Source organism: Melanaphis sacchari, unplaced genomic scaffold (assembly GCF_002803265.2).
Source record: "Melanaphis sacchari strain LSU unplaced genomic scaffold, SCAv2.0 Contig91_pilon_pilon, whole genome shotgun sequence".
NCBI classification, from domain to species: domain Eukaryota; kingdom Metazoa; phylum Arthropoda; class Insecta; order Hemiptera; family Aphididae; genus Melanaphis; species Melanaphis sacchari.
Genome location: NW_020271649.1, coordinates 477,659 through 504,263, shown reverse-complemented (window position 1 = coordinate 504,263; position 26,605 = coordinate 477,659). Strand labels below are relative to the sequence as shown.

General features: G+C 24.2%; 1 protein-coding gene across 2 annotated transcripts; it reads left to right on the top strand.

Moving 5' to 3' along the window:
* The first annotated feature begins 45 nt into the window (after positions 1-45).
* LOC112602908 (small G protein signaling modulator 2-like) lies at positions 46-25,650 on the top strand. 2 transcript variants are annotated; one of them, XM_025351261.1, is made up of 27 exons: positions 460-478; positions 812-855; positions 7,615-7,690; positions 9,100-9,262; positions 11,665-11,769; positions 12,012-12,125; positions 14,586-14,804; positions 14,887-14,954; positions 15,023-15,162; positions 15,537-15,677; positions 15,756-15,907; positions 18,145-18,212; positions 19,000-19,167; positions 19,450-19,584; positions 19,656-19,845; positions 20,101-20,380; positions 20,448-20,705; positions 20,773-20,869; positions 20,931-20,995; positions 21,158-21,239; positions 22,122-22,217; positions 23,303-23,427; positions 23,494-23,618; positions 23,916-24,098; positions 24,159-24,268; positions 24,711-24,878; positions 25,480-25,650. In XM_025351261.1, the coding sequence occupies exons 1-27, from the start codon at positions 460-462 to the stop codon at positions 25,566-25,568; spliced, it is 3,480 nt and encodes a 1,159-aa protein (XP_025207046.1). In that variant the 3' UTR covers positions 25,569-25,650. The 2 variants fall into 2 exon arrangements, with proteins under 2 accessions (XP_025207047.1, XP_025207046.1); XM_025351262.1 differs by lacking the exons at positions 11,665-11,769; positions 12,012-12,125 and having other exon boundaries at positions 46-478; positions 25,480-25,568.
* Positions 25,651-26,605: the final 955 nt, after the last annotated feature.

Here is a 26,605-nt window from a genome sequence, read left to right as displayed (position 1 = left end):
AACATCGCTGACTAAAGTCTACTTTAGTCGGTGGGCGGTCCCCTATCGGTCGTCCACTAGTCCGCCCTCGTAAACTTTAGTGTTTCTCTATAGTATCGGCTCTTCGCCCGACCGACCTCTTTCTATGTACGTCGGTCAATCAGTCAGCCCGCCTGCCGTCACCGTCGCAGTGGTCTGGTCCGTTTTGCGTGCGACGATAGATCGCGGAGTGTTAATTTCTGTAGTACGGTACTAAAGATTTTTTTCCATTTCGCAGTTCCACCCTTAACTGACATCAACGATTTTCAACCGATCGTTGTTGATAATATTATTACAAATATTAAATAGGTATCGCACGTTCATCATCGACGTATTAATAATAAAGCGTAATTATTGCTACATGCCCAAACTCGACACTATCATCACTTGTTGAATGCCGTAATTTCATCCCTTTTCATACATCGATCTGTGGTTACGACGATGGATTCGAACAACACCAGTACGTTTTAGACTGTGACATATGGGAAAAACTTCGAACACCGCTCGTGCTCACCTACGACAACGATAGGATCGAGTGGTGTCGAACAAAATATGTCCATAATAATAAAATTATACATAGGTATCTATAGCTAGGGCGTTCGAAAAGTACAGAAATCTAAAATGGAATAAGGGGTCTACATAATGAGCGTGCATAAAACATTACTATATATGAATTTACGAAAACATCTATAAATCCACGTACTTTTTGAATACCTTGCATTATACCTACTTTGTACCTACATTTGCTAACATATGGGAATATAGTAATATTTTTCCTGTTTTTTTTTTTCAGGTAAAAAGTTTAAGGAACAACTCATCAAAAATGTGAAAAAAGAGGTACGTTGGCATAGGTACATGTATGAAATGTTAGTTACCTATTATTTAAGTAACATATTTTTATGTATATTATAGGTATTTATAATGTATATAGTCATGTACTAGTTTAGCTTCGTTTAGCTATTAAATTTCATGTCGCTTGAATTCGTGTAATATTGTTATAAAGTTCAACTTACAATTGATGCAAAATATATATCGTTTACAGTTACTGTTACGGTAAAAGGATTAAATAGTAGGTATAAGTAATAATTTGTGTTTACTCCTGTTTGTTGTGCGCAACAGTATGTTGCCGCTCGCCCGTATGTATGAATGTAAATAATGTTTAAATTATAAACACAAATATAATTCGAGTCTTAAATTATCAGTTTTTGCGTAGTAGCCGCGTTATCTTATACCTAACTATATTAACTTTTAATGAGCTATAGTCTCTATGACGTGCAATAAACACCAGTTGACAAATATAATTTACCCTATTACTGTAAACTTTTACATTTAAAATTTTTATGTTGATTGTTTTTTACAAAAATATCCCATTGTCCATTAGAAAATAAAACTATTGTATACATATAAACTACATATAGGTATATTATATATTATACTATACTTACATAATCTAAAAATCATTTAAATTTAACTTAGTTGAGATATATAGTCGTAATGATCACGTTTAACCTTGATACCCAGTTTCAAAATGTACAGTGTCACACAAATATTGATTTATATAAAAAAAAAAAAATGTATTAATCATAAAAAAATTATTATTTGTCGTATAGAAATAATATTCGTTTTTATTTAAAGTAAATAACTACATTTATGATATTATGTACAATACGCTTTATACACACACTCAACTATACACATACCTAATTATTATTTGTATCAGGTGTGTTTATACATATAACCCCTACCATTTACTAGCATATATTTTATTTTATAATGATATAAATAAACAATGCCGACCTGAGTTATTATGGCGCCTTTGGAAAGTTTTTAAAAGACGCCCTTAAAAATGTAGCTTAAATAACATTTTTATTGTTTTAGACAATTTATTATTGTAGATATTATGATTATACATTGTCAGTAATTCAGTTAATTCTTTCAGTGCTTCTATTATTTGTGAGATTTCATTTTAAACTGTATTAATACAATCTATTCCACATTCCCATAGGTCCTTACATAATGGCCTAACAGATAAAGATTTAATGTGTTTTTTAAGATATACTAATGAGTAATGACCCACAGATGCAGAGAACAACACGTATATTCGTTGAATCGTTCCAAAAAAGTTTTTTGACTCAATAGAGCAAGAAACACTATCTTAAACTACTAAGTTCAGTAAATGACAACCACATGGCATAAAATAAGCTCGAAAATTAGCTCATAATATTCTTGCTTGTATGTCTTTATTTTTACTCTTCATATTTGCCCCATTATTGTATCTCCGAGATCTACTGTTATTTAATTCTAGTTAATAATTAAACATTATTAAATAGTTTCAAAAATTCCTTCACCAGATGAATCATTTATTGGTTCAAACATTAAAAATTATCTTTAATGCGCATTTCTTATTTATATCAAAAAATTTAAAGTCAAAGAAAATTGTTCATCATGATTAATGTCCTGAGTGCAATCCAACACAATATTTTATTTATAGCTTTTTGAACTCGATTTAGTATATTGTTTCAGTAAGTTTCCAATTATACAAATAATTTTATTTTGAATAGTTTTTCCATTTTAATGAAAATGCATTTCATAATATATAATAACACGACAAACGTGTACATTCATGCCTAGCCGTCCGCGGCGTCAGATAAATTGGTACGGCGGTAGTGACGCGCGACTGACGATGATTTAAGTTATTGTACCCCAAAGTTGTAGTCACGATGCGTGGTAATATTATTGTTATGTATATGATTATATTAATATATTTATATTAGTTCATTATTTCGTCAACTAAAAAAAAAAATTGTATGAGTTTTTAAAATTTTTTGAGCACCTTCAAATGCGTCTCTGGCGCCCCGAGCAACTTTCCGATTCGCCCGTGTCTAAATATACTTACACCTTACACTGATTGGTAGGGCCATAGGGGTGAAAACATAATTTATACATGTTTATAATAGTAATAAATAATAACTATGAAAATCTGCTAAATTGATTAAATAGATATCAAACATTTATGGGTAAATCCATGAAAGCTAGGCAAGTGAGTATTGCTCTGCTGAGTCTGCTGTACTTACTTAGGACATAAGGTATGAAGTAGGTTACTATAATGAATGTTTTAAATTTGAATTCAGTGATATATTATGTAATGTATTCTTTACGAAAAATGATTCTATTAATCTGATCGGGGTTGGTCTGTTCTATTTCATTATGTTTTTTTTATGCATACAGAGCTATATGCCTATATTATATTATACTCGTATATATATATTATAGATCTAAGTCGTTTATTATTTTTATTTTGAACTTTTGAGTCAATACTATCTTACCTTTATAAAACCGTGTGAATATGTTCATAATATAAATATAGATAATATTTTAAAACTAATTTACATATTTTGAATATTTATATCATTGGCTATTGCATATAGTTAAATTCATAATGTAGACATACGTTAAATATTTTTGAATTAAAGCAAAATAATACATGGTTAATCATCGATAAAATATGTAAATTTTAATTTTAACTTTTAAGTATCTAAAATAATTATGATTGCATATTTTTTTAAGTGTTTTAGTTCCAGAACGAATTATTTTTTTAAATATATTGTATTACATTTTCAAAACTTCTCTATAAAAATTGAAGATCTTAAGTATATAGTTTTACGAGTCCTATATATGTACTTGTCATTTACGGATTAATGTGGTTTTAACGATAAAAAAAAAATCGAATTTAAAATGTATTTAAAAAATATTATAATATTTATCCAGGTTTAAAAATAACTTTCATAGATTTTGTATTTAATATTCCAAGAATTTTGACTCAGCGTTGAACTTAAAAATCGAAAGTTTATCTTAACTATAATTTTCTAAGTGACGAATTTTTGGTACGAGCTACCAGAACAAAAAATTACATTTTAATGTTGTGTTGGTACCTAGGTACCTAATTATTAAAATAAATATATTTAAAATTGTTCATAATTTTTATATTGCTTAATTATGTAATTAATCCAAAATACATGCATAATACAAGACTAGTTTTCCTCACTGTTTAAGTACCAAATCATTAATTTTTCCCCCCAAATGGCCCAAATTGTACATATTCAGTACTTAAGGACTATAATTAACAAAATAGAACCTACCATAATATATATATATATAATATACCTATTGTTTATATAATAATTTGTTTTTCTTTAGAATAGTTAATTTTCTAGATTACCAAAAAGTTTTCGTTATCTTTAAATGAATGCCATTTGTTCATTTATATTGTTTATTTATATGTATAGGTATACCTATTGATATATATTAATATTGTGTGTAATACATTTTTGTTATTTTTTTACCGTTTAAAGTGAACTTATATAAAAACTTGTAGTAACTTTTTTAGTTTATACACCTTCTTTAATTTTTTGCAAAATAACTCTCCAATCTTCGTAGTTTTAATAAAATTTAAACTTCTATAACCCAGCTTATCAAAAAATGGTCAACCAGTTTTGATATTTTCTAATTGCTATAAAAACAATATTTATGCGAAAAACGTAAGCTGTGCATATTATTTGTATTAGGTACATCATTTTAAAATGTTATTGATATTTTATAAAAATCAATAATCAATATAAGTCAACATTTCAAATGTCAATTAAAGCTAAATAAAAAATATCAGAGTATTTTGAAAATTGAATTATGTTAAAAGTTCAGTTTATGTTATGCGCTAATATAAAAAGACTAAAGGATGTCTCTCTGAATTATAAAAAAAAAAAAAAAACTAAAATTATTTTGATTAAAAATGGTATTATAAATTTTCACTTTCTCTTACTTTTTTTTATAAAATTTTTCCAATTATTAAAAAAAGTGGATTTATACTTCCATAAAGTTAAAAGTTAAGATAAATTATTTATGCAAAAATACGTTATGACAAACTTAATTACACTTGTGTAAATCTAATACATTTCTTGCTTCACTCAGAGTTAAAAATATATTTATTATTTCATAATATAATATAGGTACCTACCTACTCATAGGCGGAAATCGGTGGGGGGGCTAGAGGAGACTAAGCCCCCCCAGAAGTTTAAAGTACAGGTTTTAGCCCCCCCTGGCCACCACAATTTTAATGTGACTAAATATACAATAATTATTCTAATTGAAAAATTTATTTTTAATATATGAATCACAAAATACATTGTACAAAAAATATTCTATGACAAAAATTAAATTTTACAAACTTGTCATAACATGGAACGATCATAATAATTATACTTCGTAATATGCTATTATTAATATTTAATAATACGTAATAATACTCTGTTTTGAAATTACTGTTGTAAAAAACTACTCAACATTAACAACTGGAAAAGATGATATCTCCTTAGAGGATTTAAAAACATTTATTGTCAAGAATGTCTACCCAAATATATATAAACTTCTACAGGTGACTTTAACTTTACCAATAAGTTCAGCCACTTGTGAACGTTCTTTTTCTGCAATACGCCGAATAAAAACTTGAATGCGATCTACAATGGTTGAAAATAGATTCAATGATCTTTCTATTTTAAACATTGAAAAATATTTAGCAAAAAAGATTAATAATAATGATATATTAATGCTTTTTCGAATAAAAATCGATATATTGTATTGATATTAGATACACTTATTATATTATATACTTGACTTCTTTGTTTTAACATCCAATATTAAATTGGTTATAATTCAATTAATTTAATAACTTAATGATAAAATTTCTGTTCAGAATAAAATGTTCAAGGTAAGGCACATTATTGTTTTTGTACTGTATTATGGTCAAATTGTTTAGTATGTCAAACTTTTAAATTGTTTTGTTGAAATAAATAATTGCGAGTGACTTAAGTACATTAGTGCCTATATTGGTGCAATGAGAAATATAATACTCAGCCCCCCCCCCCCAGTAATTTCACCAAATCTACTCCTAAATTTATCATTTACGTATATTATGTATTCGTATAGCTGGTAATTAAAAACTAAAACAAATGAATGGGTTTTCCTTTACTAATTTTACTATACGGATAAAATATATAATCAAAACTTGAATAAACAACTTTATTATTAGGTACATTACTATAATGTTTTATCTAATATTGATTTGTTAAAAACCACGTTTTAAAAATTATATTGCTTAATTCGTAATACAATTTTAGTGGTATATATTTTATTATTTATAGTTTATATAGATGATATACCTATGAAAGAAGCTCTATTATTGTTTGTTTATAGTCTACATTCATATACTTCAGTAATTATAGGCGTTATACAAAATTAAAATGTTTACAATTTAACAACGATATCTTAATTTCTAGACATATATATATATCTAATGTACATTGATAAATCTTCAACTGTAATACATTTTCTTGTACTATTATCGTATGTTTATTTATTAAAATAATAATAAAACATAATTTTATTTTAATTGTATTGAATAAAGATTTATATCATGAATTATTGATTATTGTTTTATATTTGTTTTTTTTTCAGCAAGAATATTTTTTAACACACTGTAGGCACGCCTTAAAGTTATATTTTCTCTATCATAGAATATAAAATATTTAAAAATTATATTGAACAAAAAACAGTTTTATTTTTATTTTATCTTGTGTTTTTATAAGAAACAATATTATGAACATTTATACTTTGTATGTAGCTACATACCATATAGTATCCGTGGAAGTAATGCGCAAGCAGTCCCCTCGGCGTCGTCGATTAAACTGGAAAAAAATAAAAATACCATATAGTAGGGATCACCAATTAATATGTTTGAAGGGCCACATTAAGAATTTGAAAATTGCTTGTGTGCCATCAAAATTCTAAGTACAAATTTTTAATATACAAGTATAATAGTTATTATTTTAAAATTAGATGTAATGATAACATTATTTTTTTAATTTATTATTTAATATAGTTTATAAACATTAAAAACATAATTAATATTACAAATATTTGAAAATATTCACAATAATAACACATTTAATGTTGTTGTAATAAACTTATTATATTATATTCTTTGTCTGCGGGCCGGATAAAATTTATTTGCGGACTGTCATTTGGTGACCTCTGCTATACATATAGTATATATTTTAGGATTAAGAATACACATTTTAATCAATCGAATTTATAATATTAATATACTTATTATAAGTACTTATATATAATTAAGTTTGGCGCTCCCTAAAAAAACGCTAAAGTTGCCCATATTATGTTTCTAATAACGAGTTTTTCAATTAATAACTTCTACGTATAAAACTACGAGTATTAACGTAAAAATATAATTTAATTTTTCATACAAATCAACATTAGTTATATCTAAGTTACAAAAATTATCAAATAATTTGTATTGATTTTGTTGAAAATAATTTTATGTAACGCTAATAAAACTGTTATACATCGATAAGATATTTTTTTATTTAAAATAATTAAACTTATTAGGTATAAATATTTTTTAAATTTATGCCAATTGAATTTTTGTAAATAAAGTTAATATTACTGTTACTTTAAACTTATAAAAAACAATAATTATTTAGAAAACGAATAGTTAAAAATTTTCATTTATTATTTAATATACAACAGGTGAAACAAATAATGGAAGAAGCAGTAACTAGGAAGTTTGTTCACGAAGAAAGTGGATCAATTACATCTCTTTGCGGTAGTGTATTTACAATAAGCTATTACTTTTTTCAATTTAAAAATAAAATCTATTATTATAGAATATATTTTGTTATTAAACAATTATTAAGGTCAGCAATATTAATACGTGTCGATAGATAACTACATTTCATCTTGAATCTATATCATCTGTGCTCATTATTGTTACACCGTATAGTCATAGTTTTCCTGTTTTTCATCTCGTCTTATTGTTCTCACAATGTCTTCAAAAATTTGTTTAAGTTAAAATGAAAAAATGAAAGTTATAGAAAAAAGTTGTTAATTGTTAAAGAAAAAACTGGAAAAAACTTTACACAAATTTTGGAAGTTTTAATTGTATTTTAATTTGCTTACTTTATTTGATTAATACCTAATAAATATTATGTTCTTCAAATTTTGGAATTGAAATCTATCATTATTTTGAAATATCTAATTAATACATATTATGTAATTATTTAGAAAAAATTAAAATTTATTGTAGCCTATAATATTTATTAATTTTCAACATTTTAATTTTTATTATTGGCCGGAAAATTGTATAACCTTAAATCTTATAATCATGCAAAATATTGTAACTCTATAGTATGGAATTTTCCTTTTCATTCAATTACATGGAAATAACCTGCTTAAAACGGAAATTTTTATCGGTCCCGTGCAATTCTGCACAGGACAGGTTTTATTGTACCTAGATTTAAAATTATTGTTTATGAATAATTAAACAATAAAAAAAAATACATGTATAGTAATCCCTGCCTACATCTTCTTATATATAAACCTAAAAATAAGTAATATTTTGCTTAGAATCATTTTTTGAATTTTGTTATTTCTTATCTTTACTCAAAATTAAAAATATAACAAAATACTACTCTTTACAAATTGCAAAGATACTCATCACTATCTCTATGTTTTATTACATTTTATTTTTATACCACAGTTACTGATATAGTATTATATTTGTACATAATTCAGTAACTATAGTACCTACAGGTAGTTTTTCAGTAGCATCAAAATCATTTTTTCAGCAGTTGTCATAATTATATTAATTTAGATTTTAAATTAAAATGTATAATAGGTATTGTTTATGTACAATAACTACTATATTATGTGGGTATAAATACCATAATCATAAATCGTAATAAATTAAAACTATAGTGTTTTATTCATAATTTATATTGTATATTTCACAATATTATATAATGTTGCTGTAGGATATACCTATAGATAATATAAATATTATGCTTTGACGCTTTGTTAATTTGTATTGATATATAGGTAATATATATATATATAGTAATTAATTATGAAGTTATGCATTTTGAGCAATTTAGCTAGTCTTTGGAATTAAAAAAAAAAAAAAAATACAACAATATTAAGTTTTTGATATATAATAAATATTAAATAATTGTATAGCTGCTGTTGAAGCATGTTTATCTCAAGGATTGAGGCGAAGAGCATTGGGGTTATTTAAAACTAGTTCAACTACAGCTTTATTACATAAAATGGCGAAAAACTTTGAACCTGCTTCCATAATTAGTCAGAAAGTTCAAGAAATGGAAAATACTGATCCAAATAAGTAAATATCTATTTTTTTTATATATATTTTTACTATTCAATTTTATTAATTTAGATTGAAGTATTTTGGTATAATATTTAGATGTTTTATAGAATTAAGGGGAAACATCGTTTTAGTAAATCAATTACCTATACATACCAACAATTTTAAAAATCAAAAAATAATAACTTATACATTGCCGTAATTATTTTACAATATTAGAACAATATTTGTCAATGTTTGACTATAACTTATTTTTAAGTTATTTTACTCGTGAATTAATATTTTTACATTATTTATATTTAATTCAAGAACAACAATTTAAATAATAATTAATAAACAACATTTGGTGTTGGTAAATAATAGTTATATTAGTGTTTAGTGATATAACATTTTACAAAAAAAATTTAAAACTAAAATAGGTATAGTATCTATTACTTATATTACATGAAATAGGCTATAATAATATATACTACCTATCACAAATGATGCATGTAATAACTCATAACTTAAAGATATTAATAATGTTGAGTTTTATGTCATTAAACAAAAAGTGTAACAATATATATATAATTATAAGATTATTGTGTGCTATAGATAATTAAATGTTTTATCATCATTTTTTATGTATTATAAATTGCCATAAATATGCCAATCACTAAAATTACTCAATGAAATAGCGATTAATTGTTTCCGTTTTTTTATTATGTGTCATGTATAGATTATGCCTAAATTATATAGCTATACTCGTAATTAAAATCTAAATTTTATTAAATAAAACCATAAGATATTCCTGCATTGTAAAACTTAGGTAAAACTGTAAAAGTGTTGAGATTCAAAAAAGAAATATTTTTATCTAAAACTATTTTATACTACAATTAGGTAGGTACCTCTTTTATTATATAAACATAAGCTTACGTGTGGGAATCAAAAGTATTTTACTAAAAAAATAGAAATATTTTATTCTTAATACTTTTCTTGATAATTAGGCAAATAAAACAAAACAAATTTGGAGAAAATGGTAATTTATATACTTAAAACTAGTTTCTATGAAAAAATCAATTTTTTTATTCATTATCATTGTAAAACCAGTGTAGGTATATTCATTGTTCCGTTTATTATTAAATATATATATAAAACAAAAATCATTTTAAAATATATCAAAGCAATTTCGGAGCTGAGTACTTGCTGAAAATTTAAAAACTATAATAAAAATGTTTTTTTTTTTATATTTAGTATTTTAAGTTCTTAGCTCATTTTAAAATTCATAATAGTGATTCAAATAATAATAATGTTATACTGTTATAATAATAATACATATTTCCATTTTTAGTTTATTTTATTTATTAAAATAAAAAATTATACTCTGTTTAATATAACGTTTTATTTTACTATAATTTTAATATTTATCATTGTTCATCTAAAACACTTAGATTTATTTTTACCTTGACCATTAAAATCTGACGGAGTAGTATCCAATTTCTAATACATTATCTTTCAATATTATCCGTAGTATTTGATAAAAAAATTTAAGGTTTCTATTAAAATATTTGGTAATTTTATGATCTTCATCAACATCATTTTTTAAACTTGATAACTCTGTATGATTTAATGATTTAAAACCGAAACTAAATTGATATAAGATCTTTAGAGTTTGAGGGTTTGAAAACTTGTGATTATTTTATTTGTTTACTTATTTTTATATAGGTACTTATTATATTATTATTAATCGTTTCCGATGTCTTATTAACTTTCTTGTATAATAGATAAGTTCTGAAAAAAAAAATAACTTTTTATTTTACTTTCTTTTTTACGTCCAATATGTATTACATTTTCTTTTGCAGTATTTAGAATAGTAATAATAAAACATGTGTTTATTTTATTTTATTTAGTTCTTAGTAATTTTTCAAATATCATAAATTGAATACGTATTATATATAATATTATTTTATGATTTTAAATTGTAAAAGGTATTTTTTTTAAAGGAAAACGTCAAACAATAGGTAGAATAAAGAATTTATTTATACAATATAAAAATTAAAACTTTTTAAAACAAATGTTTTTAATAACTTCAAAAAATAAAAATAAAACTTAGATAAATGATTAAACGAGTGCTTAGTTTTAAAAAACCCATCCTATATTTATAATATATTTATTTTTGTATATGTCATTCTTTTTATACAGGATAATTCACTTGTGTATTTTACTCCCATTTTTTCATTTAATAATGAAATAATTCTAATTTTGATTTTTGAAATTTATAAATATTTTTAAAGACCATATTTTAAAATTCTTGAAAGTATTCGTACTACAATGTATTGTCCTGTGACAATATATCTGTTTTACAATTAAGAAATTAAAATTATATTCTATTTTTAGTATATTCTTCAGATTTGTTTTCATAAAAAGACCCTATTTTTCAGACCAATAATTCTAAGACGTGATTCAATGGCCTCACCAAGAATTTGCCCATCATGCATTTTAAATAGAAGAGGTTCATTAACTTGGTTATTATTTAACAATGAAAAGTAAGCCTCAAATTATTAAATACAGAGTTAAAATTTTACATTTTTCTCTAAAATAATAAAATAAACTGTATAAATTCACAACGAATATATAACGTGGAATGTTAGGAACTAAATATGTTAAATATGTTTTATTCTTTATAATTACAATAGTTTAATTACAAAAATATATCCTGCTTTTGAAAACTTTCTCTTTTATTCTATATTCCAAAGTTTTTTTTATAAAACCGGATCATATTTTTCAGATCTGTAGTAGTTTCTCCTTTTAGAAGAAGCAGTAATTTAGCCCCAACACAAATTTGTACATGCATGTTAAACCGGAGACGTTCGTTGACTTGGTTACTATTTGGCAATGATAAGTAAGCTTGAAAACTTTATGTAAAAAAAAAATAAATATTTAAATTTTTATAAAAATAAATAAACATTTAATTTGTGACTAATAAATAAATTAACAACTTATAATATAAAAATGATAATAAATATATTATAAAACCTAAAAATATATCAAAATTTATTTATGTATGAATAAAATACCTAAATATTTTAGTATTGATACTACAATAGACATCAATTTTACACCTAAATCATGATAAAAGTAGACAGGTAGTCAGTATATAATATATGATATATGATGGGTCTTATAAAGATATCTATTTTTAACATAAATAAAATGTACCTACATCCGGAATTGCTCATTTTGTGTCTTGTTATGATATTACAGTTATTACAGTCTTGTAGGTACATAAACGATTTGCATAAACGGGTTTCACCTTGATATCAGCTTTTTTACTATTTACTTTACATAATTAGATACTTGTTGTATTTTAATCATAATATAAATATTGTTATGTACAAATTATAAATGTATTATTATTTAGGTAGGTACCTATTTGTATCTATATCCTATATTAGGGGTGGCGAACCTACAGCACGTGTGCCAGAGGTGTCACGTTAGTCAAATTTCAATGGCACGTGAAAAATTTAAATTATAAAAATTATGCTATTTATAAAATGTTGATTATGAGAAATTCAAAGGAACAAATTATGTTTAAAAATTATAATATTCCTTTGTAAAATGTAGTATATTAATTTATTATTACTATATTTATTGAGTAACTTTATTTTTATCCTTAGAAAATATAATTTCTTTTGGCACGTGAAAAATTTTCAAAACCTTGATTTGAAAAATTTGACACTTAACCCAAAAAAAAGTTCGCCACCTCTGTCCTATATACATAAACAGATAATTGCTTTGTTATATCTACCTAATGATTAACTAAAATATGATGTTTAGTTTTATATTTTGATAATATACAACATCATAATAAGTATCTATACCTACTATTTAAATAACTATTCCTCAGGAGCGGATTTAAGGGTAATCTGAGAAATATTGAAAATAATTTATTAGATTTTTATTATATACTTATTTTAATAATAATATATTTAAATGTATATAGTACACTATTTAGTAAGTAATGTAGTGTAAATAAAATAAAAGTTTATCAATTTTTTCAATCATTTAAGTGTAATTATTATTTTAATAATTTTTATCTAAACAGTTATAATGATATTGCATAACTGCAAGTACAGTTGCTGAGATTATAGAAATATATATCATACAGATTGATACAAAAAGAATACCAAATTTTGAAAACATGTATTTATTAAAACAAACATCGTGCAGGAACTTTGAGTAATCTATGTAAAGAAACAAATATTACAATGTTTTTTTTTTAGTTAAATACATGTTCATAGATGTTCAATGTGACCCACTTGAGATAATCGAGTGACATTAACCCAATAGTCAAATTTGTTTCACACTCTCTGTGGCATCTCTGGTGTTTCCGTTTAAATAACCGCAGTTATTTATGCTTTTAGATACTTAATGTTAGCTGATTTAGATGGCCAAAAAACTTTATCTTTAATATAATTCAAGAAAAAAAACACAGGAGGTCATATCAAGGTTTCTTGAAAACCTTTATCTTACCACAAACTACGAACTAATAATATATCTAGACTATTTAAGTTTTTATCACAAACTAACAATGAGCCGTGGTTACGTAATAAAGGACGCGTGAATATTTCTTAGCTGAAACTTAAGAAAGCCACATAAACGGTGGCAGATGGGTAGAGAGCCTTCTCTACGTTTCTTCTTTGTAGAGATCATGGCTTTCAAAAAAGCGTTATTCTTTTTAAATCAACTTGTACTGAACAAATCACTGTTATAATGTCTTATATTATATGTACATTGTATATGCTAAACTATAAAGTGAATCCGACAGGTCTAAAAATATATAAAAATAATTAAATATTGTTGCTATATAACCTAGCTATTGGGAAAATTTGGGTATGCCTTTTATTTGTAGGCTAGATCCGCTCCTAGTATTAGTATTGCTACATAGGATAAATAAATTTACTATTACAGGTAAAAACATAGGTATACATTACTTTATTATTATTATTTTATATATAGTATATTTTTACGCTAAGAGGTACCAGTAAATTTTTTAGCCAGTAGACCTTGGGTTTAAATGATGGGTTTCAAGAAATGAAAAGGATACACATTTTATGAAAATTTCAATTTTTTATCTTCTTAGTGCTCATATGAGCATGTACATAATTTTTTTAAATGACGATATTACTTTTTTCTTTACATTCTCACGTAGACTATTTGTTTCAAATAAATTTTGTATAAAGATTTGTTTTCTAATAATTAATAAGTACCTCTTAGCATTAACTCATTGAACACCTATATTTTATGTCTAATAATCGTAAATTTTTATTTTTCTGATGCGTTTATTAATTTATATATCTAGTGGTGATAGCTGTGCAACTAGAGCTGCATCTGTGAACAGTACGTTAACTAGTAGTATAACACTTCCAAATGTCCATCCACCACCTTTGACAAAAAAAAATTCAGCTGGCAGTGGTTTGGGTCCTACATCTATTACTCTTCCCAAGTACTTATGGATTCGCTTGGCATTGTTTGAAAAACTTTTAGCTGTGATAATTGATCATTTAGTTCAAAATTGCAGGTAAGTAGTTAAATTAATAAATAAATGTATATAAATAATTAATTTATATGATAAATAAAATTGTGCAAAACATTGTTTTCAGCAAATATTATGAAAAAGATTCCTTAGTATCAGATCCGGATTATGGAAGCATTTTAAGTTCATTACTAGGTAACTTAAAATATTAAATTTATTCATTAAATTATTGTTTCTTAATAAACAGTTTTTTTTGTGTTTAGTTGGACCGTGTGCTTTAGATTATTCTCGTACAAAATCACATGATCAATTTTGGACAGATCCGCCCGCCGATGAATTAGTTCAAAGACACCGTATATCAAGTGGCTATCATACATCTCCACCATGTCGTACTCCTATAAATGTATTGATAAAATATCCAATACATGTTGTATTTAAATTATTTTATTCATAAAAATTAAAAATTAAATATTTAAAACTCTTAGGAGGGTGATGTCAGACATGCATTTACTTTAAGTATCTTTCCAATATACTCGTAGAATAAACTTGGCTTCTTAATTCTATCACTGTGTCTTAGACTAAAATTAGAATAAAATCACTATAACCTTAAACACTGTGATAGAAATATGAGGCATTTTTTCTTTGGTACCAATTGGAGAAACTGTACGTCTATGTAGCAGCCTCTTAGATAATTGGAACATATATAGCTACATATGTAGTTACTTTCTATACAACTATATATATCGCTATTTACATATATAATAAATAATTTTTCAGTATCGTAGAAATCTACATGCAACAAGTAATGATGATAATCAAAGACAAACTCCTATATCTGCTAAAGACTACGTGGAGTCATTGCATCAAAATAATAGAGTTACTTTATTATACGGGAAAAATAATGTTTTAGTTTTACCGGTATTTGAATAATTAACTATTTTGATGATAAAATGTATTAATATTTGTAATAAATATTTGAAAATAAAATTTTTTTAGAAGGATGTAACTGAACCTATGGCAGGTTACTTGTCTCTGCATCAAACTGCTAATTCATTGATTATAAAATGGACTCCAAATCAACTGATGAACTGTCATTCTCCGGGTACTAATCAAAATGATCATCCTGAAATTGATGCAAGTGATAAGAGGTTAGTTTTTAGTGTTGGTTATTTTATTTATAATAATATTATAAGAAATAAAATTGTAGATATGTATATGTTATACATATTTTTTTTATAAAAAGTAAATTTACTTAAAATCAATAAAAAATATTTTAAATAATTTATTGTGGGTGAATATGTGTGATAGCTTTTGTGGTTTATAAATGATTTTTGAATTGTATGTATCAAAAATTATAATTAATAATAAAATTAGATTTAAAATTTTTTATTTATTCTATTAAGAGCAAAAAAACTATTGGTTAGTTTTTTAACTAAATACTTTTATATTTTTTATATTTTATTATTTGTTTAAAAAAAAACACAAAATCGCAAAGCCTACACAATAGTCTTTTTTGAAATAATTAAAAATAAATTCATATGCATGTAAAGCATTTTAAATACAAAAATTGAGAAATAAATTATTTTTCATAAAAACTCTGGTTACATTAGGTACCTCAAAAGCTATAACCATTTTCACATTTGTTGAAACAGATGTTCTGATTGCAGCATGTTGAATTGAAAAAACTAATGTAAATAAATTAACTTGTATAATTTTTATTGTTTAATTAAATAATTTCAGGTTTTTAATAAAGAAAAGTTCGCAGACTTTTATCTAACTGGCAACTATTGAGGGGGTATTGCTATACAATATTGCTCTCATTATAAAATCATATTCTCCTTAGTAATTTAGTCCATATTTATGGTTAACCAAACACACTACATTGCATTTCATATTATAGGCAATAAGTAATATTATTAGTCAATATACATATATAATTTTATATATTCACTAATATACCCAATTATAATAATAAAAAAATATATATATAGAACTTGTGCTCTACTGTATGCTCTACCTAAAATAGATGTATACTAATAGATTTTATAAATAACTATACTATTTTTCATAAGAAAATTATTCTTAATAGAAACGGTCTATATAAGATGATATTTCTAAAGATATTTTATTTTCTGTATTATTCTATAATAAACACGATAAATTACATTAATCGACGTTATAGCAAAATGTTAGGTTTCTAATTTCTTCAAATGATATTTTCATTATTGATAACTTTAATTGTTATTTTTTCATTTAAATACCCAAATTCGTCATATTTTAAACTTGATATTAAAAAAAATGATTTCAGATTTACGCTAAACTCCTAACTAAAATTCCAATTTTGCTAAAAAAAAGTTCAAACAAATTATAAGTTTAAACACTAATATATCAAAAGAATATTACAATTATTTATTTTCAATATTTTTTTTATTTCAGATAAGTTAAGTATAATGTATTTCACATTAAATTTTCAACATCTCTACAAGGCATATAAACATTTTTTTTATTAAGATTTATAGAAAAAACAAATTGTTTATAAATAATTAAAAAGACTAAAATAGATATTTAATAAATTAGAGACTAAAATATTTTAAAAATCATATTTAGAAAATATTAATTTACATATTTTATGAAAAAAACTAAGTGACCTATGGTGATTTTTTGTAAATTGCAAAAAAATAACAAAATAGAATTTGTCAAAAGTTAGTTCATAAATATTTCAGTTTTCCGTATTTTTTTTTTTTATTTTTTTTTTATTATTTCTTTTGATTATATAATAAAATATAAGAATTTTTTACTTTTTATCCCCTTAATAACAATCTAGCTACAATTTTCTTCCAAAAATCTCAAAATTGAATCATTTACTTTGCAAAAAGATGATATAAAAACAAAAAAAATTTCAAAAAACACGAATCGTTATCAATCGAATACACTCAGAACCTAAAACAATACAGCTGAGTGCAGATCGAGTGACATCGCCATTTTATATTTTTTTTATAATATTTCATTAAATTATATTAACACATTGTAGTGTAAGATATATTTTATCTATGAAGAAATTATCAACAGTATGTAAATTTTACTTGCAACTAATCCAATGTTTCTTTTTTAAACTATTAGAATTAACTACCCATCTACCCATCAATACAACATGTTTTGTGTATAGATTTAAAATAATATCAATAAATATTATGTAGATATATTGCTTAATTTTGTACAATTTTGGTAGTTAGTTTAATTTTTTAACGATTTTATTTCCAATAAACAGTTGTTAAAAATATTTATTAAAATATATCGATAACTTTTATAATACACTTGAAAATTAACAAAACTAATTTATAATTATCATTAGTTATTAACAAAAACGGATATTTCCATGTTACAGCCAGTATTGGGACTATGCAATGAATGTTAATGTAGATGAAATAGTGTATGTTCATTGTCATCAACAAGGTATTTTCCTAATACAATTACTATTTAATTTTTTTTTTTTTTTTTAGCTTTAATTTGTCATGTTTTCTTTTTAGTTTACTAAGTATATTTTTGATGCTTCAATTAAGTTAATAGTTATGATAGTAATACTTGTATTTTTATACTTTTCGTTATTTTGTCCGTTCTGTCTACATAAGGTAGTTGAACCTATAGTTACATCCTAATGAAACTAATATATATCTATATTAAATAGAGATGAGATAAATTATTTTATAAATTTAATGTACGTCTACTAATACAGGGAATCTCTTTTTAAAATTTAAGATATCGAGCGTTTAAGTGAGGGGACGGAGGGGTACTCAGTTTCCCTACTTCTAATGGCGGTTAAAAAATGTTTCCTTTAACAAATTATTAGTAAGGTACGCCGGAACACTCAAAACAAATTATGAATTTGAACATTATTTAGGGTTAAAAAATGAGATGAGTATTCAACACAATCACTGTAAACTGTTTATACTTTACATATATACTATATATGCATTGGATATTATGCATAAAATGATATATGAAACCCTTAAAACTATATAGAGATATTAATCCCTTTGGAATTTTTTCCCACTTTAAGCCCTGTGTATTAGTGACGTTAAATTAAATTAGTGAACTAATTTCTGCTTCTTATAATAAATTCATCAAGTGCTTTGGTTGGGAATAGTGGTATAAGGACTGAGGAGACACAACAATATTATATGGTTAAGTCAAACATATGTTGGCAATAATAAATAATATGATTTATTATATATTTATATAGGAAATGATAATGGTGGAACTATAGTTTTAGTTGCACAGGATGGTGTACAGCAACCACCCATACATTTTCCCCAAGGAGGACACTTACTAGCATTCCTTACTTGTTTAGAAAATGGTCTATTACCTCATGGCCAATTGGATCCTCCATTGTGGCCTCAAAGAGGCAAAGGTAATTAATTTTTAATAGTGTATTTTTGGTATATATAATGTATCTAAATTTTACTTGCCCTTAATCAGGAAGGATTCTTTATGGGTCTTTTATTTTAATAGATTTATTTCAATGCCCATCAAATACCTATTTTATTTAACACAATCTTTATATTACAGCACAAGTATATTATCTAAATAAAATAAATGTAAATTAATTTGCTTAAATAAATTACATTGGATTAAATTTTTAATCATGAGCATATTAGTTACTAGAACTATTAGAACCTATATTTCTGTTTAGGAAAAGTTTTTCCTAAACTTCGAAGAAAAGGACGATCACAAATACAAGATATTTCCAATGATTTATCTAGTAATACAGAAGAATCTCGAGATTATGTATTTCAAATAATCAGTAAAGCTAGACATGAAGAATTTTGTAAGTTTTAATTTATTTTAAATATAATTAAAGTATTTTAAATAGTTACGTAAAAATTATATTTTTACTAGTATCTAGGGGAGAAGAAATACTAGATTCAAAAATCTGGTCTATGCCTTCAGCTGCAAATAATATGCTTAACAAAGTAAGAGGTCATTTGGAGTCATCGTCTACTAATTCATCAACATCTACATCTAGTAGCTTGGATCCTGTAGCTTCTCCATTATTAATAAATAATCAAACTACGAGTAAAGATACCGGGTAATAATAATTCACTTAATTTTTCATGTGTAATGTTTGTAAAACTAAAAACAACTTAAATGTTGAAGGTATGTCATGTCTTAAACTTTGATTTGGTAAAAATTCAAAAGAATATTTATTAATTCTACATTCTTAATATTGTTGTTTTTTTTTAAGTTAATGTAGTAAAAGATAATAGTATCCATTTAAAATAATAATAGTGTATAAGTATGATGAATCCCAAAGTTAAAGTATATTTTTTTTTTCTATTTTTAGCGATTCTTTGCAAATTTTATGCGAAACAATGAAAAAGCAAATTATATCTAGAGCATTTTATGGTTGGCTAGCATATTGTCGTCATTTAACAACTGTGCGAACTCATTTATCTGGTCTTGTAAATACTGTAATAATAGATTCTAGTGATGCAGAAACAGGATTGACTAAGGAAAAATGGAATTCATTTAAAAATGACTCAAACCTTGTAAATGATGACACGAAATTAGAAATTTTTAGACTTACTTATTTTGGTGGAGTCCAACATGACATACGAAAAGAAGTATGAAATTTAATTTTTATTTTATAATTATTCACTCAATATATGATTTGTTACATTTTTTTTTAAGGTTTGGCCATTTTTATTAGGACATTATAAATTTGGTAGTACAGCTGAAGAACGAAATGCTGTTGATTTACGTTGTAAGCAAGAGTATGAAACAACAATGTCTGAGTGGATGGCAGTTGAAGCAATAATTCGACAAAAAGATCGTGAAACAATGGCAGCTAATTTGGCAAAACTTTCAAGTGAAAGTACATCTGGTGGAGATGCACCACCACCAACTCCTAACACCTCAAAAGTTCTCAGTCAAGAACTCAGTAATGATGTAAGATTCATTCAACTAATTATTTAATGATCAAGTTATAAATGTATTCAATAACTATAAAACATAGGTATTTGAAGATAATATTAATTTTTCATCTGACGAAGATAATCCTCCAGTAGTTGACGATACTCAATTAGAACAGAATGTTGAAGTTTGTGACAATCGTATGTAATCATTTTTTTTAGTTTTTTAATAAGCAATTTAGAAATAATTTATTAATTTTAGCCATCAATCAACCAAATATAAATGAAAATATCGAAAATATACCTAAAGAAATTGACTGTGATAAAGTGAGTAAAAAAAGATCGCATATATCATGATAAATTTTATTCATTTTTAACATATTGTAGTTACGTTAATTTTAGTAGTTAAATAAGAATAAAAATAAATTACATTTTTTCATTTATGTTAAAAAGTAATTAATTGTATACATTTTTATAAATAATTTTTAGAAATCGTTATCATCAGATGAAGGATTAGGTAAAGATGAAGTTACTGAAAGAGACATGACCATTAAGAAAAAGACTTCTGAAGGTAAAATAAAAATATAAAAGCATAAATAAATATCATCTCATATTTATATCCATTTATATCAATTTATCTTTAGATTAAAAAAAAAGTAGAAATCATGAATATAATCAATAAATCTCCATTTAAAAGTATCAACCCTACTTTGTAAGTTGTTGATCATTCCTTCTTAACAAAAGTGTTATCAAAATTAAACTTTATTGTTATTTAAATAATTATAATTTAATTAAAAATAAAATATCGTTGTACAAGATCTGGTAATGAAACAGAGTGATTTCAATAAGTATTTAATTATTATTTAAAGAATGAATTTATTATTTTTTTAATTTATTTTAATTTAAAATATAAGATTTGCCATTTGGTATTTAATAGAAAATAAATACATTTTGTATAAACTACGTTTGCCAAATTATCTTCATTAAAAATTGAAATGTATACATTATTCTAGCCAAATTGAAAGTTTAGCTTGACCTCTTGCAGCATATTGATCTATTTATGAATATTGCTTCAATCTCATCCCAAATATATTGTTTGAAGGCTTAGATAGTTCTCAGTGAATTGTCTTCAGGCACTTCATTTAAGATGCCTTCAAACAAAAAAACCACAAATCGTATAATCTAGAGAATGAAAGGACTATACAAAAATGCATAAATTTCAATAGAGGTCATTCAGCAAGTATAATTTATAAAAAATATTTTATTTTTTAATTAACACCAAATTTTAATTCCTGTACTTGATATTTATATTTATTAAAATAAAAATGAATTCACTCTCTAAAAAATAATTAAATACTAAAATCATCTTGTTTCACTGTTGGACCCTGTAAATATACATATAACTAATAAGATTCTTCACTACTCTTGGAATTTAAATTATTTTTCTTCTTAGATATATCATTATATTGCCCTACTTCAGTGATTGTTACTACAAACATAAGTCAAGAAAAATCTATGGAAAATTCTAAAGATGAAAGTTATAAAATAGGTAAGCAAAATCAATACTTGAAATATAGGTACTTGGGCACTTGGCCCAATATTATAATACTAAATTATTATTTTATATTTGAGAGCAATAATAATTATTACAGAGCAATAAAACATAATTCTCATTTAAAGTTTTTATACAATGTGATCAAAAAGTCGCGCACATCAAAATAAATGTGTTTATAAATAGTAGTTATATTGAATTATTTTTATTGGCTACAGTAAAATTTCACTATAGGTATTCCCAGAAATAAATCTATACGTCATTATTATTCGTATTGATGATACGATGCTTGCAGTGGTGTTTTAATTATTCATTAGTGAACATGTCATTTTTCCAAGGATTATGGCCTTCCCATTCTCCCAATTTAACACCTCCAGATTTCTTCCAGTGGGGTTACCTATATTAAAGGAAAAGTTTATAAAAATCGACCTCAAAATTTGGATGAACTGAAAAAAAAAACATGACAACGAAGATTAACTTTATAAATGTAAGCACACTTCATAAAGTGACCTCAAACGTGCTAAAACGTATTCGTACATGCATTAATAAAAAAGGTGGCCATTTTGATTTTACTTTGTAAAACGTGCATACCTAATGTGTATGTATAAATTAATGTTAAATACTTAGTTATATTTATATAAATCGTATTAGTAATTAATAAAACTACTATTTATAAACACATTTATTTTGATTTGCGTGACTTTTCGATTACCTTGTATAAATATATAAGCAGTGTATACTGTATATGTTTTTAAGTTTAAACCCTGATTAAATCAACAATTATATAGGTTTAATTGTAATAATTTTATTTCCATATAATATGAATCATTTGCTTGAATTAAAATTTAAGACTATATACATTAATATCATCCAAATAAAATGTAATATGTTTAAGTAGTAATATTTATTTAATATATATATATTATTTTTCTTTAAATATAAACTTAATTAAAAGCTAAATTTTTGATTAATTTTTTCAATTTTTTTAATGAACCTAAAAATTACCTACCTATGCCAATTAAATTTATATTTTTTCAAAAATTTAATTTTTTTTAATAATATGTATTTTTTATTTTTTTTAGATAGTAAAGATATCAATAACACTTCAAAATTGGCAGTAGATGACAATGAAGGTGCAGGAGGATCTAATAATGAACAAAGGTCTGCTTGCATATCTCCGGCAAGTTCTCAAGGAGGAATATACCCAGTAATATTTTTCAAGTATAAAATATAATTATTTGTCTTACTACGATTTTTCGTGTTTACTTTACAGGTAGAGTTGGTGGAAAATTTTGGACTTAATGTGCATAGAATTGATAAAGATGTTCAACGATGTGATAGAAATTATCCCTATTTTACACTTGAAAATCTAGATAAGCTAAGAAATATCATATGCACGTAAGAATTATAAATTTAAACTGAATTATTCAATTTTAATAACTATATATTATGATTAATAATTACTTACTGACAATTTTGAATTTTTCAATTATATATTTATTTTCCTTCATGAATTTTAATAAATATACAATTAGGAAGTTAAAAATAATTATTACATTATTGATGTAATAACTAATAAGTAATTAATTAGTAAATTTAAAATATTATTATTTTTTATTAATTATATACTTATTTTTATTGTGCTACCAAAAATAAAGTAATCAACAAATCTAATTTATTATATTATATATTTAGATATGTTTGGGATCATTTAGAAATGGGATATATGCAAGGGATGTGTGATCTTGTTGCTCCTCTTTTAGTTATTTTGGATGATGAAACTTTATCTTATTCATGTTTTTGTTTATTAATGGAAAGAATGTCAGCCAATTTTCCACATAGTGGTGGTGCTATGGACACACATTTTGCTAATATGAGGTAATATTTTCAAACTATTTTACTCTATTCTATTATAATCTTGAATAATTGTTGTTCTAGATCTCTAGTACAAATATTAGATTCGGAAATGTTTGAACTTATGCATGAAAATGGAGATTTCACTCACTTTTATTTTTGTTATCGATGGTTTTTATTGGATTTTAAACGAGGTAATTAAACGTAAATATTTTAAAAATATTAAAACAAAATTATTATTAAATTGTGATAGTATTTTAATGTATAACAATTATTTCATAATAGATAAAATTTGTTGAAAATTAATTTTAATTATTCCAGTGCAAAACATTTATTTATAAATATTTAAAAAAATAGACTTAAAATTATTTTTCCAAATCAAAAAAAAAAAAACAACAACAACTAACATTGTATTATTATTTTTTATTTTTAATAAAATTAAATTTAAAAGTTACTAACTATTTTTACCGAAACAATTCTGAACAAATATGGGTAGTTATCTTTAGTTTTAAAATAAACATAATGTAAAACTTCAAAGCTAAAACAAATAAATATTAAAATAAAAGATTGACTTTTTTAATTTGTCAATTTTGTATATTTACTCTAAGTTATAAAAAAAATGTATTAAATTTTTAGAACTATTATATGATGACGTATTTACGGTATGGGAAACCATATGGGCTGCCAAAGAGATGTCTTCTTCCCATTTTGTACTTTTCTTCGCTCTCGCTCTTGTGGAAACATACAGAGATATTATTTTGGCCAACCATATGGATTTCACGGATATCATCAAATTTTTTAATGGTAAATTTTTAATTTATTTCAATTGCGTGCAATCAACATGACAATGTGACACCTAAGTTTTAGTTTTTTTTTTTTTTTATTGATAAGACAATTCCTTATATATATACTTTCAGTGAATAAAAAAATTAAAAAAAATCGATAAACCAAATTTTAATTTTAAAATAATGATACAACAAATTAATATTTTGTGAGAGACCTACTATTATTGGCTATTTGATTTAATTGTTCCTCTATTAGATTTTATATTTCAAACTGCATATCTTAAAATTTTTCTTCAGCCTCCATAATCTTAATCAATACTTATTTTTAAAAAGCTGAAAATATGGTTTCACACTTTTACAAAAATAAATTAAGGAAACCAAAGTAGAAGTGATATTACTCATTTTGATAATTCTAGATACTTAAATATAATGGAAAATCAAAATTTATCACACATACTTGAAAGAATGATATACTCCACTGATTTATGAAGTATCTACTCATAAATTAATCGCCACTTTTAAGAATCGTATTTTATATATAAATGTTAAATAAAACTGTTATTGGTCTAAATAGGACATACTAATATTACAAAATAAGACAAATATCATGTGTTTTTTAGAAATGGCAGAACACCATGATGCTAAAACTGTCTTATCACTTGCAAGAAATCTAGTATTACAACTACAGACATTAATAGAAAATAAATAAAATTGTTATATTATTTTACCCCATGACATGATTTTGTACTATTTGGTTTAAATTCATTAATATACTATGTTGTATTTTTTTTATTATAAGTGTTTGGTTTCCAAACTACATAGGTGCCCTAATATTGTATACATTAAACAAAATACATACTTATATTTTTACATTTTAAGTAATACAAAATAGTACCATACTTTTGCAACATTTTAAAAATACTTTCTATTATGTGTTGTAAGTGTATCTATTACAATCGTACAACACATAATTTATTTTATCATTTAGGTATAGCATATAATTTATACCTTAAACTTTATTTGTTATACATTCTAGCATAATACTAATTATTAACTCATACTAGTGACATGCTGAAGTATGCTTTTTAAGGCAATTGCCTCAAGATGAAAGCATATGGGTGGATACCGAGCAATAGATTTAGTTTAATAAAAAGTTTTTATTAATAATATAAATTATACTATTAAGGGGGAAAAAATGTAAATCAAAAGTTGTGGATGCATCAGTGGTCAAATAATATTTTGCCTCAAGTTTGAAAATTGTTCAGCATACTACTGATTCATACCATGTGCTGAGTATTCAACTATTAGATGAGTTTATATGTGTTAAAACAAATTTAATTTTGAATTATGAAAAATGGTTTTTGGTTTAAGTTATATGGTTCAAAATGTATAACATATTTATTTAGTTTATTTTCATGTATTAAAAAGTTTGGAGGCCCTTGCTTTCAAATTTATAAATGATAGTATGATATTATATTATTGACTATTGTTGGATAATTTGGATAATATATACATATATGATCAATAGTTATAACCTATAAGTAATTTTGTTACTTCATATTTCTTTAAATTATTTATATTATAATAATACTTAAGACTGCCTTAGCCTTTTAAAAGGTAAAAATTATAAAGATTTCAATATATTCATTAAATGTTTTTGTTGAAATTGAATTTCAATATTATAATATTTATTAAAATTAAAAATAGGTTATTATAAACTATAGTATAGTTAAAACATAATTCCTA

Coding starts and splice junctions, on each gene's coding strand:
- LOC112602908 (XM_025351261.1), top strand. Junction 7,691..9,099: donor ATCAATTACATCTCTTTGCG/GTAGTGTATTTA, acceptor ATAATTGTATAG/CTGCTGTTGAAGCATGTTTA. Junction 24,099..24,158: donor ACACATTTTGCTAATATGAG/GTAATATTTTCA, acceptor TTGTTGTTCTAG/ATCTCTAGTACAAATATTAG.